The following is a 19675-nucleotide window of genomic DNA, read 5'->3' on the forward strand; positions in this document are numbered from 1 at the left end:
TTCTTAAAAGGATATAAGTGTATGTCCTTTAAAAAGACACACATTTTTCCCTATTTTCTATTATTAGATCAAATTCAACAGTTGTTCAATATAAAAAAAAAAACAAAAACAAATATGGGACATGGTCTAAAAATAAACAGTACTATTGAGACCGGTATTATTCGTACGATAAAGTATAATAGCAACAATATACTCAACAAAAGTATAGCATTCATCTTCACAACAAAATTCTAGAAGGAAAACGGACAAAACTGAAGAAAGGGTGTATTAATCTAATCATCCTTGGATCAAGGAGAGAGAATGTTAAAAAGTTTATGAAGAGAGAGAAAATGCTGATCATGGTGATTAGATAGATAGTAAGTTAGTAGTGAAAAATTTTGGTAGTAAAAATATTTCTCCTCTATAAAATAATAGACGCGTTTTCTATAAAATACAATAGCTTAGACAATAATAACATGCCAGTATGGAATCATCAACTTATATAACCTATTCATATATTTTTATTGAACGTGTATTCAGGGGTCTCTGGAACCGTGACCACAACCCTAGGCATCCTTGAGCACAGAAAAAAAAAAAGAGAGGGGAAATAATCATTAACATAAAAATAGTATAAATGAATTATTTTTTTTTATCATATTTAATAAAGAATGTATTGAATACTTGTTATTCCTGTATCACCGAAAATATTTTTTAATTCCGTACCAAACATGTCCCATTTACTTCTTTTCTTTACTAATTACTAAATTGAAACATTCAAACGTGCAATCAACCAGCAATATAACAACAACTACTCTGAAATTGCAAGCTAGCTTTCACATCCTTTAGCATATTTTACATGAAAAATGAAGACGACGGTTGTCTACATGAAAAAGTGCCAATGGTAATTAAGTTGAAAATGTAGGAGCTGGTGGGTGGGGCCACCACAAAAGCCTAAAACATGGTTATATGAAAAGCCAAAAAAGCAGAAGAAAATTCCAACACCAACATGTCCACAATGATGTAACACCATAGCAGAAAGGGGAAAGGTACTAACTAACCAATGTTCTGCATATCCTTTATTACAAAACATAGCATGAATATACCACATATTACTTGGAAAACATATATAGATGTAATTTTATATTATGTAAAGCAATAGAATTACAAGGTGGAAAAATATTCAATGATAAAAAAGCAACTTTGGATCATAATAATCACAACCCAATATACACATACATCAAAATGGAAAATTGCTTTGTCTTTACATCCCTTGGTACTGTAGTAATTGCATGTGGCTTTGCTTCCTCAGCTGTTCATAAAACCTTTTGATGAAATCCTCAGCCTGATCATCAACTTGAACATTTCCAATCTCTTCATTTTCATCCAAAGCTGAGTAATTTGATATCCTCACTGAAAATGGTGAGAGAAGTGGACTCTTTTTATCTCCAGGAGCAAATTCAGATGCATCAAACCTGAAGTTGAAGGTGTATTCTGGGGTCTTGGGAACCGTGACCACAACAACATTAGGCACATCACTATCAACTTCAAGTGCTGAAAATTGAGGTTCCTCTTCAGAAACCTCAGGGGCATGGATGCAGGGGAAGTTGAAATGATGCTTGCGCTTTGGCATGTGGAAAAAAACAGGATTTGGGCTATTGCTGCAAGAGAATTCATAATCATGTACCCCAAAGCCACCACGTGACACACTCTTTGAATGGTGGTGGTGATGATGATGATGAAATGACATGAGATTGCTCAGAGATTTTCTTAGTAGCTTCCCTTTCTTCATCATCAAATTCATGTCCATAATCATCTTCCTCTTTGATATCAAACCCTTCCTAATCATGAAGAAGGTGATCCTTAACACATTCCACAGTCTCTTGGTTAAAACAGGAGAATGTACCTCCATTTCTCAAACTCTCTATAATAATAATAATTATTGTTATATGTGTTAACTATATGAAGAAATACAAATATAGCAAATAATGAAGCAGGAGATGAATTTATAGTGTTCAAGCCCCTTTGGATGAAAGGAGTGCTTTATGGATTTGAAAAACAAAGAAAGAGAACAGAAGGTGAAGGGTTATGCAAATCTCGTGTTTGGCATAACCCGATGTGAGAAAATGGAGGGTGAAGAGGAGAGGATTATATAGTGTTTTTTTTTTCTTCTTCTTCCTTATTCTTTTTTTGTTTTTTATTTTTGTTTTTTTGAATGATAATTAAATGCTACAAAAGGCACATGAAGAAAGTGGGGGTATTGCTTTCGGGAGTGGATATGAAAAATTCATAACCACTTCTTCTAGCTGAAGATGAAAATTTCCCTAGGCATGCACTTATGTTAAAAATTTGGTAGATAAAGTTTTGTTATTTTTTGATCGTATCCGGTTTAATCGGATTAATATAAACCATTAAGCTTTGGGTTGAATTTATTCTTTAATGTTATTCTTTCTTTATAGATCAAGTATCAGAATTTAAATAAAGAAGTTCGTAAAATGAGAAAGTGAAAACTCTCACTTTGATGAGTTAATATTGATTTATACGTAAATGATTGAAATCTACCACATAATCAATTCATGTGAAATCTCCATATGAAAGCCTCACTTCCGTTTTTAAATTAATCCAACAAACCCTACTACTATGCATTCTATTGATATTATTAGTTTAAGAAATATAAATTAAACTCATAAAATAATTAATGGGGTTTTGAGGAAAATATAATTAATGCCGTCGTTTTAATAAGTTGAAATATAGTAGTTGATGTGTTGAATTCAAGTACAGCTAGAACACACCGCGTGTAAGAATTAATAATAGAATAAATTCAACAACTAAAATATGATCTGGCCAAAACTCTGAACAGCAAACAAGGGGACCCCATTGGCTCTGTCTTTATTCCATGATCAGAAAATTCTTCATCAGTCATCCATAAGAAAAGAAAAGAAAAAATAAAAAAATAAGGAAGCTTCATTCATATATCAGCCATGAAACTCCACAAGGAGCCTTCTGTTGGAGACACCTTTCACCTTTGTTCAGTTTAGTATATACAATGTTCCCCTACAACCCTTCCTTATGGATAGTAATGGAATATTCACGAGTGGTTCTTGCCCTTTCCTTTCTGAGCTAAAATATGTTGCTGCCACGAAGAAACTTGATACCCAATTCAAAGATAACATAATTTGTTTGCCCTCAATAATTTACTTATTTAGTATTATGTACTCAAATAAGTGCTTCTCGTTGTGTACTCCACATCCTAAGCTTACATATTCTGGAAGAGTTGTCACACTTGGCAAAAAAATTTACCAGACTGCCACATCAACAGTAAATTTTGCAAAAACGTCACGCTACACCCTTAGTCGTCGTTGAAGAAATCTGAAAATAATTAAGAGTTAAGATAAGATAATGCGAATTAGTTATATTTTCAGACTTCTTCAACGACGGCTAAGGGTGCAGCGCGGCATTTTGGCAAAATTTACTGTTGGCGTGGCAGGCTGGTAAATTTTTTTGCTTCCACATATTCTCAAGGAGGGAGTCGAACTTCAAGATTCTCTATTTCTTTTATGGGAAATATAAGAATCCTGTTGTTTCATTCCTGCAACAAGAATCCGACAACGTATCTTGAGGATACGGTGTCGTATCTTGATTTTGGTTTGACTTTTTTTTTTAAGCGTGAGACTCACACTTAATTTGTGTGTGCAGGAAAATGGTCTTGTGAGGTGACATGACAAAAAGCGAACCCTTCTTTTATATATTATTTCTTCTTTATTATATTATATTGCATATTGGTAGTTGTAATTTAACCAGAATGTTATGTTTATGTATTGTTACATATTAATACTTATTATTTTATTTTTTGGAAAATGTTACATATTAATACTAGTGAGCATTTTGGTGTATGATACGTGTTTTTTTAAAATTTAATTCGAATTAAAAAATAGAATTTGAATTGAAAATTAAAAAAGAAAAGATAATTTAAATTTAAGACCAAAAAAGGAAAATTTAAAAATACAGTTTCATTTTTTATACAAAATAAAAATAAAAAACTAGGGTTTAATGTTTCTACTTTCACTCCATAATTTTTTTTTCTGCCACATTCGTAAAAAAAATAAGTGGATCTCATTATAAAAAGAAAAGAGATAAAATATTTGTGACTCACTCATTTTTATGTGAATGTGACAGAAATTTTTTCTACAACAAAAGTAGAAATATTTTTCCCATAAAATTAAGTATCTAACGAATCTAATAGTTGGAACTAAAAATTCAACGCAACGTAACCTTTGAACCTTTTTATGAATTTCTATAACGCGTGTTGGAGTGTCGGGGAGTGTCCGAGAGTGTCGGGAAGTGTCAGACACGACACGTCAGGATTTTTGAAATGTCGGTGCTTCATAGGTCACGGTTTTTAGAGAGAGAAAATGTAATGGAAGTGATGATGAATAGTAAATGAGACAAGTGGCTAAGTCCACTTAAGTGAGGTGGGCCCCACCGCCACCTCACGCGATATCAAACTAATTCAAATCTCTCGCCTATTGCATTAAACGTCCATAATTTCTTAAACTATTTAAAAACTCTAATTTTTAACATTAACCATTGTCCTTTAATTTCCCTTGATCAGATGAATCTGGAGTTTTCCGGTCATTCGGAGAAATAGCAGTTTTAAGCTGTTATGCGCAGTTTAAACGCAGTTTAAAATAATTCGGAGAAATCGCAAAATTGAAATTAAAAACAATCAATAACATACAATTTCAGAATTAAAAGCAAGAAAGTAAAAAGATAAAAGTTTTGAAAATCAAGAAAGAGCGTAGTTCAGGTTTCGACTTCCCCCAATTTCCTCTTTATGCTATGAATTAAATTGTTAAGAGTCTGCTCTTAATATAATGCCAATCAATTATTTCTAAATTAATTAGGGCTAAATTTCTTGTTATCCTAAATCTATGTGATCTTAGAAGAACCCTAGTTCCCCGATTATTCCCCAAGAAAACATGCATTAAAATCAAGAATTCAAAGATTGCATAATTATCCTATGTCTATCTCTAGATCACAAGGATTATGATGAATTTATCACATCAGGGTTCATGCTCCAACATCCCTATTGTCATACAATTCCCCTAAATCAATCTATAAGGAGCAAACTCATAGAAAACATTAAAAACAGATAAATTCATTCAAATATAAAAAGAGAAGAATTTAGAGACAATTTAATTCACAACACAAGATTCAATTGGGTTCCATCTACCCCTAACTGCATAAAAACTTAGCCTAGCATATTGAATTCAAAAACAATTAAAAAATAATAATTCCCAAGACTCCATTGATGTGATGTTGTCTTGACGCGAGTGCTCCAATGCTCCGCAACAGGATTCTTCCTCTTGCTTCTTCAAACGCTACTCAAAAGCTCCCTCTCTTGAATGTGTCAGCCCTCTTTTTATAGAAGAAACCATATCTTTTTATTTTCTCGTGTGATCTTGCATTAAATCTTGAACCATATCTTTTAATTTCTCATAATATCTTCAATGAAATCTTTACTATAATCTCCAACCATATCTTTAATCAAATATTTAAAATCTTCTCTTTTTATATTTGAAGAAAATAATTTCCTTAAAAATATTCAAGAGAATCTTCAATAAGTTCTTCAATCAATTATATGATTCAGAAAAACAAATCTACTTGAGCTCTCCAATATATCTTTTTATAGAGCTGAGAATTACTTCAAAATATAAGAATTTGTATTAGAATATTTATGATAATAAAATAACACTTTAATTATAATTCTCATAACTTTTAATTATTGTTAAATCAATTTCATGCTCATATTAACATTTAATACATAATAAATTGGAGACTTATCAAGTACGTATCTGATGGTAAATATAAAGGAACATTATTGATCGCCACAGCCCAAGATGGAACTAATGAGGTGTTGCCAATTATTTTTGCGGTTGTTGAAAATGAAAACAAGGAAGCCTGAGAGTACTTTTTGGCATCCATCCCACTATACGTTACCAGGGTCAATACGGGAGTGCTGATCAGCCATGCAACTAAAACAAATTTACAAATAAATGAATAATTAAATAATATTAAAATAATAATTAAAACATAAATGAAAAAACTAATTATTTTTTTTAACATCTTTCTATCATAGCCTTTCTTTAATTAATATTATTCTTTACGTAAAACACTAAATATAATTACCATTCAATTATTACATTATTATTTATTTATTTTACTAAATAAATTTATATTATAGGGTACCCTAGATTATAATTAATATTTAATTATTTCTATACTAATTCAAAGTTTCATAATTTAGTTTACCAAAAAAAAAGTTTCATAAATCATTTTTATTATTTAGTTAAAACATTAATTATAATCTCTAAGTAATTATTGCATTACTAATTAATTATTTTAGTAAATATTTTTCTATCCTAGGGTTAATATTTAATTAAAATAGTAATTATATACTAATTAGAATTATTATTTTATTATTTAATTACTACTTCAGTATTTTCTATCATAGGGCCAAAATTATAATTAATATTTAATCATTTCTATTCTAATCAAAGTTTCATAATTCAGTTTAACAAAAAAAAAAGACTTTTATAAATTATATTTATTATTTAGTTAAAAGTTATTATTTCATTACTAATTAACTTTTTTTAGTAAATAATTTTCTATCCTAAGGTTAATATTTAATTAAAATACTAATTATAATTATTATTATTTTATTTAATTACTACTTTATTACTTTCTTAAATATGTTTTCTATCCTAGGCTTTCTTTAATTATAATTTTTATTTACTTAAAACACTAATTAAAATTATTATTTAACTATTGCATTACTAATTAATTACCTAACTAAATACATTTTTATACTATTGCACCCAAATTTTTGTAATATTTAATTAATACATTAATTATATACTAATTATAATTATTACTATTTACTAATTTAATTACTACTCAATAATATAATTTCTATCTTAGGATATATTTACTATTTAATTAAAAATACATTGTACACTAGGACTTTATTAAAAGAAAATTTAAGCTAGGGTTTTTATAATATTCTATAATAGGGTTTTTTTGTGTGTGGGTCTACAATAGGGTTTTTATTCCTATCAAGTAATGCAATAACTAATAACTACTAATTAAATTAAATAAAAAAATTAAAAGATAATTAAAAAAAAAAAAATTAAACACTTCAACATACTCGGGCAGCTGCACAAATGGGAGGCAGAATCAGAGGGAAGAAGAGAGGCGGCCTTTTAGAGAGAGTGAGAGAGGAATTTAGAGAGAAGGAAGAGAAAACTTTGAGAAAGGGGGAGAAATTTGTAGAGTGTGTGTGTGCAAAAACAAAAATGCAAAGGGAGAAAGTATCCTTGTGAGTATAAAAGGAAAGAGAGTCATCAATATATATGACATCGACTGACATATGGCGTTTGTTTAGTAGATGATGGTGATGCGATTAGATGGCGTTAATTTATTTGATGGTGCAGTCAATTGTGTGACGGGACTAGAGCAAATCAAGCCACGTGGCCTATAGCTCCTTTATTTTGCTAAAGTGGAACCAAGTTGCGTCGGGAATGTTGATGGGACTGAATGCGTCAAGTCAGATAACGCATATGACTGCTGCTTTAATATGACAAAACTTTTCAAATATATTTTATGGGGCATGATATATTTATCATCAAAAAAGTTTACTACATTTACAACCAATATGATTTCCGTCAATCTAGCGATTATAATTTATTGAAAATTATCGGATCATATTTATTAATTAATTATTAATTTTTAATAAATTCAATAAATTATAACCTAGATTGATGAAAATCAACGAAGATTATGTTGGTTGTAAATGTGGTAAACTTTTTTAGTAATAAGTATATCTTTTCTCATATTTTATATAGGAGAAATTTTTGTAATAATATTAGTAGTAAGGTGCTTTTGCCATGTTGTATTTGTTAAAATAGTTCTAAGTAATTGATGTCTACATGCCTATTGATATGAAAGCTTTAATGGGGAGGGAGATGGACATCTCAATGTGATCGTGCTAATGTAGTCAAACTTCAACTTCTAGAGTTGATAAGAGTACAAAATTTTACAATACAACCATTTAATGATTGTGATTTATTAAGTTATATTAATTAATTAATTAATTTTAATAAATTATAACATGCATATATATATGAACAGCTAAAATCGAAGGTAATATTTTTATTTCATAACATTACGAGTTGAATGTTGTTCCAATAAAATACAATCTCAATTGGTGAAGACAAAACCAATCACCCCCTTCAACTTCAACACCCAACAACATTCATTCACTCTCTGAAAAAAGTGAAGACAAAACCCTAATGGCTCCTCGCGCCGATGAATATGAACAAGAAAACCTCTTCGCCACTGACGAAGAAGACGATGACGAGGTCAGGTGGATGAAGGCTTCAAAGAGGACATGGCCGCGCTCGCCAGAGCCTGCACCATTGCCGGGACCCGCTGTGACGGCGATTTCACCTCCTGTGGTGATCTCACCATTCACTCTGACCAAATTCACGCCGAGGACCCGCTCTTGGCCGCCGGCGGCGCCATTGTACCCGTCACCGATGACTTTGGCTTCGACTCCGACTCTGATGCCGACGACATCAAATGTCTCGAAAGAGTGCAGAGCCTCTACCAGACTTTGTGTTCTCTTCCCCCTAAGACCACAGCTTCCATCGACTGCGATGATGATGACGACGGCGAGGACGATTTTGCGACAGTCCGTGCTATTTTTATTCGGTTTTCCACCTACAACGAAGGTAGGTATTTGAAATTCAGTCATCATTTTGATTTCTCTTTGTGCAAATTTGTTTGTTTGGGCGATGCCTGATGAGTATTGGAAAGAGAATGCAACGTGCGGGTTAAGTAATTGTGGAATTTCGAATTTTATTAGTTCATGTATGTGGTGATTTGAGCTTAGCTTTATTTGATTTCTGGGTTTCTGTTAACGTGCGCCTTCCTGACAAATATATTCGTATTTGTCTATTGTTTGTAAAAAAGAATGAATGAATGAAAGAAAGAAAAAGAGAAAAAAGTTGTTTCTTGGTACGCACTACACACACTGGCTGACGTTAAATTATGTGTTTTAGGTGACAAAAATGTCTCATTGAAGTCATTTTGTTCACCTATTTACCATCGTTTATATATTCTGCGACTCTGGTATTGCTTGGCTTGGCTTTGGTGTATAAATGTTCAAGTTGTCTTGTTGTCAGTTTTTTTTTTTTTTTTTTTTTTTGCTTCCATTCTTTTCACACAAACTTGACGTGCTGAAAAATATCAGGTCCTCATGAAGGCGGAATGGGAACACCAGCTGAGGGGGATCGGGCCTTAAGCCTTGGCTATAAAGGGGATATTCTTAACAGCTCGATCTCTGACACATCCGATGATGGTGAATTATGTCCTGTTTCTCAATCTCCTAATATGGCTACCAATTTTTTGACTGAGAACAATGAAATGAAGCATTGTGGTTTTGTTGAGAGTTTTATATCTGATCCCTGCAAGTTAACCAAATTACCACAGAAAAGATCAAGCTTTCCTCCATCGGCTCAGGCTTTTATTGATGCCATCAAGAAGAATAGGTCTCTCCAGAGATCTCTTAGACGTAAGTTGACTGAGATTGAAGCTAAAATTGAGAAAAACTAAGAGCTAAGGGACAAAGTTAAAATCCTTAAGGACTTCCAGCTTTCATGCATTAGAAGGACAGGGAGTGCTTTATCACTAAAAAAGGATTTCCGTATTCAGTTAATATCAGCAAAAAAGTCTTATGCTCCAAATGAAAAGGTTGGTCACTTGGTTGTGTAACACTTTCATAGTTCTCTGAACTCTGAAGTCTTAGTTATTTTGATTTCATTGTGAATTTGTGGTCACTGGTCTGATATTGTATATTCTCATGGGTAGATGGCTGAATATCATTTAAGATATTCCTTCATTTGAAATATAATTTTTGAAATTACATGACTATAGTGATTCTCTTGTGATATATGCTTGTATTATGTTCATACAGTTATTGGATCTGAATGGGTAATATTGGAACTGGAATGTAGAGGAATGTCTCTCTCTATACAGTCCTTGTTATCTGTTTCTTGTATTATCTTTGGGGGATTGAGTGGTTCGAATCTTTTGCTTAACAATCTTACGTAGTAGCTTAATCTAATATAAGAATTTTATAAACGAGTACAAAGACTTAGAGCTAGTATGTTTATGCTTTTATTAATAAAAAACATGTTCATGTTTTTTTAGGATGTAATCATTATCTATTTACTTAACATGTGTGATGGTCTTAGTATGTCTCTAACAAATATTGGCAATCCTTGATTTATTTTTTTATTTGGGCAGAGCCATAAAAAAATATCTGCAATGTGTTATGGCCCAGACGAGAATCCTCTTTTCCCTGCTTATAAGATGGTTTTGGAAAGATTTGCGCTTTCATTGGATCGGAAAAAATGGTCATTTGTGGAAAGGGAAATTCTTTGGAAGGGAATTAAGGAACAATTCCAAAAAATGGTGTATCAAATTTCAGTAGATAGATTAAGGTAATGTCTATTCTGGTTTGATATATATTACTAAGTGTGCCATTTGACCTTTGTGTTCCTTAACCCTATTGTGGTTTGATTTTTTTCCTTGATGTATCTCCTTGACAGTTCAGAGTTTTCATTTGGAGGTGCAAATGACTTGGATAGCATAACTGAATCTGTTAGGCCCTATGATAGAAAATATTGAAGTAGTAATTAAATAATAAAATAATAATTATAATTAGTATATAATTACTATTTTAATTAAATATTAACCCTAGGATAGAAATCCTAGTATATAATTAGTAGAGAATTTTTACCTAAAGTTGAAATTTAGGTAAAAAATTTCTAACCCACTCTGGTGAAATTTCAAGAGCTTTAACAGATTCAGTTATGCTATCCAAGTCATTTGCACCTCCAAATGAAAACTCTGAACTGTCAAGGAGATACATCAAGGAAAAAAATCAAACCACAATAGGGTTAAGGAACATAAAGGTCAAATGGCACACTTAGTAATATATATCAAACCAGAATAGACATTACCTTAATCTATCTACTGAAATTTGATACACCATTTTTTGGAATTGTTCCTTAATTCCCTTCCAAAGAATTTCCCTTTCCACAAATGACCATTTTTCCCTTTCCACAAAGAGACATATCCTCTTCCCTAGTATGAGAATCCAGGAAGAGGATATGTCTCTTTTGAGTATTGTTCAAGATAAGGGCATTGGGAACTGGATTGAAATTGCTGAATCATTGGCGGCCACAAACAGGACTCCGGATAATAATACAAACAGGACTCCATTTCAATGCTTGGCACGATATCAAAGGAGCTTAAATCCTTCCATGCTAAATAGTGAATGGACTGAGGAAGAAGATGCTCAACTTTGTTCTGCTGTAGCATATTTTGGTGAGCAAGATTGGCAGTCTGTGGCTTCTGTTTTAGAAAGGCGGACTGGAACGCAGTGCTCAAATAGGTCAGTCAGCTATTTGGTTTATTATTTTTGTAATTACATTTTACATATGATCGTAAGTCTATTAACTTAAATCAAAAACAATTTTCTATTAGCCTATCCCACAAATTAGTGAGGCTCGTATAATGAAATAGTTTTGAAGGCCCATCATAAGTAATTTGAAATCAATTTATTTTTTCTCAATTGAATAATTAGATTTCTGCTCGGTGTGGTTTGATCCTCAACTGCATGACTTCTTTGTTTATATAGTATTCTTGTTGAAAATTGAAAGGATGAGAGAAGTATTTATCCTGCTGTAAGTTGAGCGTCAAACCTTTCTTTTGGTGACAGAAAATAGTAATATCTTACCCTGTTGTATTGGTTGGTGATTTACAATCTGGTTTTTAGCTGGGAATATCTGGTTATAACTTTTGGATGGTAGCTTTTTATGTTTTTCCAAACCCAAACAGCCAAGGATTGAATTCTGTTAAGCATAAGTAATTGTTCCCTCCTAGAGGATAGTCTTTGAAGCAGTACATTACTTTTTTACCTTTGCCACAGTGCATCTTAAACACCATGAAATTTTCAATGGTGACTAGTTTCTATATCTTTATGACAGGGAGACAGGAATATTGTTTATCATTTTGAATAGTTCTTAATACTCTGTTTCTTTAGTTTTCTTTTTTTTTTCTCTTATAAGGTTGCTTTATGTTGAAAATAAAGGAAAGAAAATGATATGCATATTCTCTAAAATGAAATGACACCATTATAACCAAACATGGTCACTGGTATAAAAAACTTAAACATCATTAACCAATGCAGATGGAAAAAATCGCTTTATCCTAAGAGGAAAGGGAGCTTTACTCCAGAGGAGGATGAACGCTTAACAGTAGCAGTCATGCTTTTTGGACGGAAATGGATTCAATTCAAGTAGCTAAATTTGTTCCTGGAAGGACCCAATCTCAGTGTAGGGACAGGTAATGTATTTTATTTTAAATTTTTTGGTAAAATAGATTTTTTATAATTTAGGGTTCCTGTTAAAGTTTTTAAGCATTCTTATGGCAGATACCTCAATAGCTTGGACCCTTCTTTGAAATGGGGTGGATGGACTAAGGAAGAGGATTTAAGATTAGAAGCTGCAATTGTCAAGCATAGATTCTGCTGGTCTAAGGTTGCTGAAAATGTGCCTCCTCGCACTGATTCTCAATGCCGGAAGTACGAGTTCAGAATTAACTTCGTCAATGAAAAATCTTTGTTTTAAATCTTTAAATTTTGTTATTTTACCCATCTGTTTTCCTTACATTTATCAGGAGATGGAAGGTGTTATTTCCTGATCAAGTTCCTTTGCTTCAAGAGGCAAGAAAGACTCTAAAGTCTTATCTTGCTAGTAACTTTGTTGATCGAGAATCTGAACACCCTCCCCTTACACTGAATGACTTTCTTCCTTTATGTATGTTAGTTTCACCATCTGATGATGGTGCTGTGAATCTCCCCAGGAAGCGGAAGAGGAAGTCAAGGTACTCCATGGGGTGACTCTGATTTTTTTGTTTCTCATTTATGTAGTTTTGTAATTTATAGTAACAATTTGAACGTTGGTTATTGTTTCTGTTCCTTTGTAATGGAAATGCAGGGAAATTTGTGTCTGTGTTGATTTGGTTGGTTGCATCATTCTTGCCTTATTTTGATGTCTCATTTGTGTTTGCTTTTTTTTTTTTCCCTCAATAACTGTGCCTTAGGAATTTTTGGAGACGGCATAGGAGGAAGGTTTTTGTTACTGTTGGTGTCTTAGGAAGTGGGTATTTTTTGTATAAGCTATATGTTGGTCACAGGCGTAGGCTTGATGCACTTCAAAGAGAATTTGCAATCCAAAGGGAAAATGAAGAGCTCATTAAGGCTCAGTTAAGTGTGATATCAACCCAGCTTCTTCTTCTTCAATATGTATTTACACTTTTTTTGCCTATGATCATGATGAATTTCCAACCCCACATTAAGAAGGAGATACTAATGACATGTTTTCTTTTGTAATTGACAATGATAGGATGCAAGCTCACTTTGAGAATATTCAGAGAATTTCTGAAACAATCACATTGCCTCATGCCATGCACAGTTGAAGTTCTCGGATATCAGAAGAGTTGGATTTTTCTCAGCTTCTTGAGAAGTTAATACTAGGAAAGGGTCAGCCAAACACTTTAACTCAATCAGAGAAACTAGTTTTATGGGATAGACTCAAAATTCTAAGTATGCACCGGGTCTTTGCTTCCACATTTATTATACCTGTTGCTTTGTGGCTATGTTAATTTGTCCGGTTGCAGTAGGGAATTAAAATCAAATTTGCTGCTATGTCATTTCTTTTTCTCTAGGTTTTACAAGAATGGTGTTGTCATTATGGGCAACAACAATGCTTAGCTTATATATAAAAGTTCAAGTAAATATACTAGGAAGGCATCTATATATTGATTTGATACGGCACGAAGCCTTGGAAGCTATAATTCAATGGTGAGAACCACTTTCTTTCTTGTCTTGTGGTTTATCTTTTCTCTTTCTGGTTTTGTTCAAAATATTTCCTCATATATTAGAAGAACTATTACTGTTCTGAATTCTTTAAAGATGGAAACAAAAAGAAAAATGGAAATGGAAGAAAATAGGATCTGTTTATTGATGAAAAGTAAAACACAACACACAAGAGACACTTCTCTTGCCAAGGGGGACTCCCCTTCTAACTGAGCGTTCTCAGCCTATATTCAGAAAATACTAAAAGTGACTCCAATATCTTTTTATACAAACACAACCTTCCCCCTAACTAACTATCTAATGACTAAGTATATTTCCTAAGGAATATTCTTTCCCTCCTAATACAAGACGTATCAAGAACTTTATGAAGCAACATTATAAGAAGAAACTTTAGGATAGCTCACAATTAAGTATGATCGGAAGTTTAAATTTGAAATTTTGTCTGGAATTTAATGGCTACATGACATCTTTTGATCATTTATGTGCTGAAACTGAAGGGTAGCTACCTCTTACTATTTGAATGACGGAACAATTCTGTTCAAGGCCAAATGGAGAAAACAAGGCGAGCAAAATGAACAGAACAACCCTTAAGGCAGGCATGGATTGTCTGCAATGTATACTTAATTGCAAAATTAACTTATAATGTTGTGATTTAGCAGAGTCCTGCATGAGTTACGGATACAATTTTAGGATCAAAGTCGTTCAATTATTGAAATATATGCCTTTTGTATGTGTTGTTTAAAATTTTTGAAGGGCTAACTTCCGTATAATCCTGATTAGGTTACGGGCAATGACATGCCATGCCACTTTGATTGAACCGTTCACAGTTTAAACCTTAGATCTGAACTTGATCTTTTCACCTCATCCTGAATTGGCCAAGCTCATGGAGGCTGATAACCTTGACCCTGGTTAATTGGCTGCTGTCTGTTTTAGTTTCTGTTGGGTTTTGATTTTTGTTGTTCTGGTCTTTTTTGTTTTCTGGGTTTCCAGTTTGTGAGACTCTTCTGTTCTGATTTTTGGGGCTTTGCCCCTCATGAATACCAAAAAAAAAAAAAAAAAACCTTAGATCTAGAAGTACTACTCCTTTTATTTTCTGCTGTGAGATACTTTTTCACCTTTCTTATCGAAGGCCAGTATTGAGTATGATTGGGATATTTTGGATATAAGCACTATGCACTATAAAGTAATCCACTCCCTATTCTGTCTAAGGATCCATGTTGTTACCTATATTATCAAGGTGCACTCGCATTCCCGTGTGGTCAGAGTTATTTGACCTGATTCCAAGTTAACTTACATGGATGTGCCGTGGATCATCACCAAGTTCAATTTCTCATGACTCGTGTCCTATATAGTTAGTGTGTGTGTGGAAACATTAAGGTCCACTTGCAAATCTTGCTCAGAAGTTATTGCTGTTTGATATCATCCAATGCTTGAATTAGGTACAAGATGTGTTGGTAGTCTAATGGAAAATTTAAGACAGGCTTTGATCATCATAATATAAAAAAAGATTTTATCAATCAGTTTGCTTATTGATTGGAAGTGATGCAATTGGATAATTTTCTTAAATAGGGAATCCTCTGTCATTCATAAATTAGTTTTAATGAGACTGGAATTTTTCAGTGAGTCATAATAGATTCAACAGAACCTTCTCTTTTAGTGGGGATAAGGCTTGGTTGTTTTTGTAGCTATCTGCATAATTCTTTCTGATTTTCTCGGGACCTTGTTTTTATTGAGATCGCATTTGGATGATGAACTTAACTGGGGATATGGGGTTCTGAATGTAGGGTATGTAGTATAAAATGAGGTTTTTTACTACTTGATTGGTGGAATCAAGGGATGGGTCAAATCTCAAGGTTTATCAGAATTTTTGAAACTTTCCGATCAAGTTCTTTTGAGTGGTGTATTAATTTTCATCCTATGGTTAGGCTAGTCCATATATGTATTTGTTTAACAAACAACATACTCAGCTTCATTTGACCACACTAGATTGAAATTCTAATACTTTTCGCCAAATTCATGCATTCCATGTGCAATCTAAAAGGTCTTTTCTGCCTTTGTACAGGAAAGTGGAGATGTGATCGATAGGGAAGACCAGCAGAAGTTTCTAGGAAGTGTAGATTTTCTCTCTCAATATGGTATGGCTACCTTGATTTCTGACATGGAAACAGCAGCAAAAGAAGTTCTCCAAGGGTGAGGTTTCTCTTATTATTTTGAAGGTTGACAATTCATGAATTAAATCTATCAATCATTTAACTTATTTTCTGGGATATAATCATATAAATTTTGGATTTCACACAAGATATAGAACAATCTTAACTGTTTCCACACATAGGATTTGTCAATACCCAAGTTTTGTGTTTTGAAGCTTTCAAAGTTTTCAATCTATTCTTCACTAAGTTTCTGAATTGAGAAACTCAGGATATCAAATTCTTTTCAGATTAGTTGGACATAATGATTTAATTTCTAGAACTTAGAGACACCCTATATATTTATTCCCTATCAAGAACCATTTTAAATTGGCCATAGGTAATTTCCATGTCCAGAAAGCAGTTGAGAAGTGTCTTCAACAGTACAACACTTCAAGAAACCATCATGCAGATACTTGATACATTCATGAGCATGGGGAGTCCCTATTCCTGGGTAAAGTATTTGATGCCTGAAGATGTTAAAGCACATTCAAAAACCTCCCTCAGTGATGATCGAGTTCCTGCTGATGTGACTTTATTTGATCAACTTATGGTGGAGGCACGAGCAGTGTTATCAAGGTATATATGTTAGGATTTGTAAGCTTTGTTTAATTACAACTGCCATAAAGCTTAATAAATTTGTGGGAACCATGTGGATGAACTCTACTACTTGTAATGTTAAGGAGGACTATGATGTTGCAATAGTTGACAATGATATGAATCTTTCTGAGAATGAAATCCTTAATTTATGGTCAACTTTTACATAAATTTTATGCTGAATATGTCATGTAACATTAGGAGCTACATTGTATTAACCAATCAAACTGAAATTTTTTAAATGGGTAGAGGGACAAGGTACAACATATTTAATGTTTCTATGCTTGGTATTTTTCCAAGAAAACGTGCCTTTGTGTGAATAAATTATGTAAAAAAAATTGTCATAAATCACATAGTTTTTGTCCTATTTTGCAGTGCTGAATTTGGGAGCATTGTAGAGATATCTCTGAAAGCAGTGGTAGATACAGTGGTGGAGCACATGGAGGCTAAATTGAAGAGGAGGAAGTGTAACTTTAGGGCTTCCACTGGCTAAAGTGTTACCACAAGTTGCACAGATGTGTCCTTTGCTCCTTGAAGAACCTAGCAAAAATCATTTCATCCAAGTCATTAAAAATATGCCAGAGGTTGAACCTTTTTTCACTCTCCTCTATGCAAATACACCAAGTGCATTGACTAATGATTAAGATATATATGTTTCAAACCAAAGACACACACACAAAAAAAAAAGATTAAATTTATTGTACGGAAGGCATGAGGCATCATTGTACAAAAATATAAACGAGATTCAAAAGATTTCCCCCGAAAAATAAATTTGATAAATTATTAGTCTTCTAATTTTTAATGTATGTTTTTTTCCCTTTTGGTGTAATGAGTGATGAATAACACTCCCAGTTTGCCTCTCTGGCTATATCTTGTGTTGGGAGGAACCATCCTTTAGGATTAGGACTATAATTGGGGTTGTTGTCACTTGTCAGTGTTGTATACACAGGAATGGTTTTATTTCTTTCATTCATTAAGCGTTTGTCATAATTTTGCATCATAATTCTCTATTTCAGAATTTTTCGAAGACTTTAGTTTCTATATTGATAGGCGATATTTAATAAAACTAAATCTTTGTGGAGTTTGATGGGTTGTATATTTAAATGTGAGAAAGTTTATTCCCATTTAAAATTTTTGTAAGTAATCAATAATCATTGCTTCAAGTGATAAAAAATTTGTTTTCTTAATTGAAATCTCTGAATTAAAAATTTTGTTCTCTATGTAGGTTTGATAAAAACTCAAATTGAATTAGTCATGTAATTTATGAATCGGTGAATAAATCTAAATTTTTGTTTGAGATATTACCAATATTTGACGAATGATAACTTTTTTCCGGATGTTAAAAGCGGATCAATTTGACAGTTCGACGGTGCAGTCCTCATGGATTTTTTTTTTTTTTTTTCAGAATTTACACAATGAAAGTACTAAAAAATAACAAGTGGTTCCAGAAATGGGAGGATGATGTTTTGAGTCAATCGGTCGATCAACACTGTAGGATCGTGTAATCTTTTCAATTGTGTGAGTTTATACATAATCTCGCTCCAAAATCAATCCTACTCGTTGGTGGTCTGGAGGCAAGACACTTGAGATTGTACAATCCCATAATCCAATTCATGATTTTGATTAGAGGAAAATGTTTAGAGGAAAATGTGTGTTATTTTAAAGAAGGTAAAGTTGTATCATTTTTAAATGAGTGAAAGAAATAGATAAAGGAGAGAGAGTTGACAGAAATAAAATAAAATTGTGGGTCTCACCTCTCTTTGTGAGAGTGAAATAACACAAGTTATGTCACTAGGACAAACACTTTTCTCTTTTTCTCTTTTGTTTATCAAGGGCAACCACACGTTTTTTTGTGATATTCCTTATTATTTTTACATTTTTTTAAAAGAAAAATATTTGTCATTTTAAATGACATAAAGTTATGTCATTTTAGGAGAGAAACAGACACAAAATAATTTTTATTTATTTAAAATTTAAATTAAAAAAGAAATCATTTTCTCTCTCATGATTTTCATTCTTTGTGTCTATCTCTCTTTTAAAATGACATAACTTATGTCATTTAAATTGAGAAGCATCAAACCTTTTTTTTAATATGAGGTTGCTTTTTTTTAATTTGATAGAGGAAAAAGCTTATTTCTTCCAAATTTGAGACATCAAATTTTATTTTTCTTTTGTAGTGTGGGACCCATTAGGAGATTCTCTTGATATATTATAAATGTTTGTTGAATTTCATTCTAGTCATAGCATTTAAGTGTCATTTTATTGATTGATTCAAGCCATGTGCTCTATTGAACATTTGAGATTTTTATTTCTCAATTATTTAGAGTGCAATCATACCTGTAAAAATTTTGTTGATTGATTGATTCATCCTGTGGCTCGCGTGCATAACAACTATCAATTATTTCTCAAAAAAATTTAGGGATGTTTGGTAGGAGGATTATTTTGAGATACTCAGTAAAGTGAATATGAGATTCCAAGAAAATTATGTTTGGTAGCTGATAAGTCTTTGTTTAAAGACTTGTTCATTGCTAATTATAATTCAATCTTACTCAGTTTTTGTTTAAATTTTCATTGGGCTATTTATTTACTGTGTATTTTAATTTCAGGTTCTTAAAGCCCAAAAAGATTGAGATGCATAGGAATAGTAATAAAAAAAAGCAAAGAGATTAAAAAAGGGGAAGCCAACAAAAGCTCTGAGGCCCAGGTGAACAAAAGTCCAATCCATGCCAGCACTGCACTTAAAGGCAAGATAGGAATTGAGGAAAGAAGCTTGGTGTAAACACGTAAAGAGGAAGCCAATTGCTTATAGAAAAAAATAGCTAACCTATGTGACTCACTTTCTGTCTAACTGAAAGCTAACCAAACCCTAACCTCTTTCCATTCTCCATCAACCCTTTGAACCACAAAT

General features: G+C 32.5%; 1 protein-coding gene and 1 pseudogene across 1 annotated transcript; one reads left to right on the top strand and one right to left on the bottom strand.

Annotated features, from left to right (window-relative positions):
* Positions 1-1240: 1240 nt before the first annotated feature.
* LOC133317843 (uncharacterized) lies at positions 1241-1888 on the bottom strand. Its single transcript, XM_061519722.1, has one exon. It carries the CDS (start codon positions 1886-1888, stop codon positions 1241-1243), a length of 648 nt encoding a protein of 215 aa, XP_061375706.1.
* Positions 1889-8632: 6744 nt separating this feature from the next.
* LOC133317840 (peroxisome biogenesis protein 3-2-like) lies at positions 8633-17563 on the top strand (annotated as a pseudogene).
* Positions 17564-19675: the final 2112 nt, after the last annotated feature.

Source organism: Gastrolobium bilobum, unplaced genomic scaffold (genome assembly GCF_033153095.1).
Source record: "Gastrolobium bilobum isolate Gb01-03AN ecotype WA unplaced genomic scaffold, APGP_CSIRO_Gbil_v1 utg220201, whole genome shotgun sequence".
Classification (NCBI taxonomy): Eukaryota; Viridiplantae; Streptophyta; class Magnoliopsida; order Fabales; family Fabaceae; genus Gastrolobium; species Gastrolobium bilobum.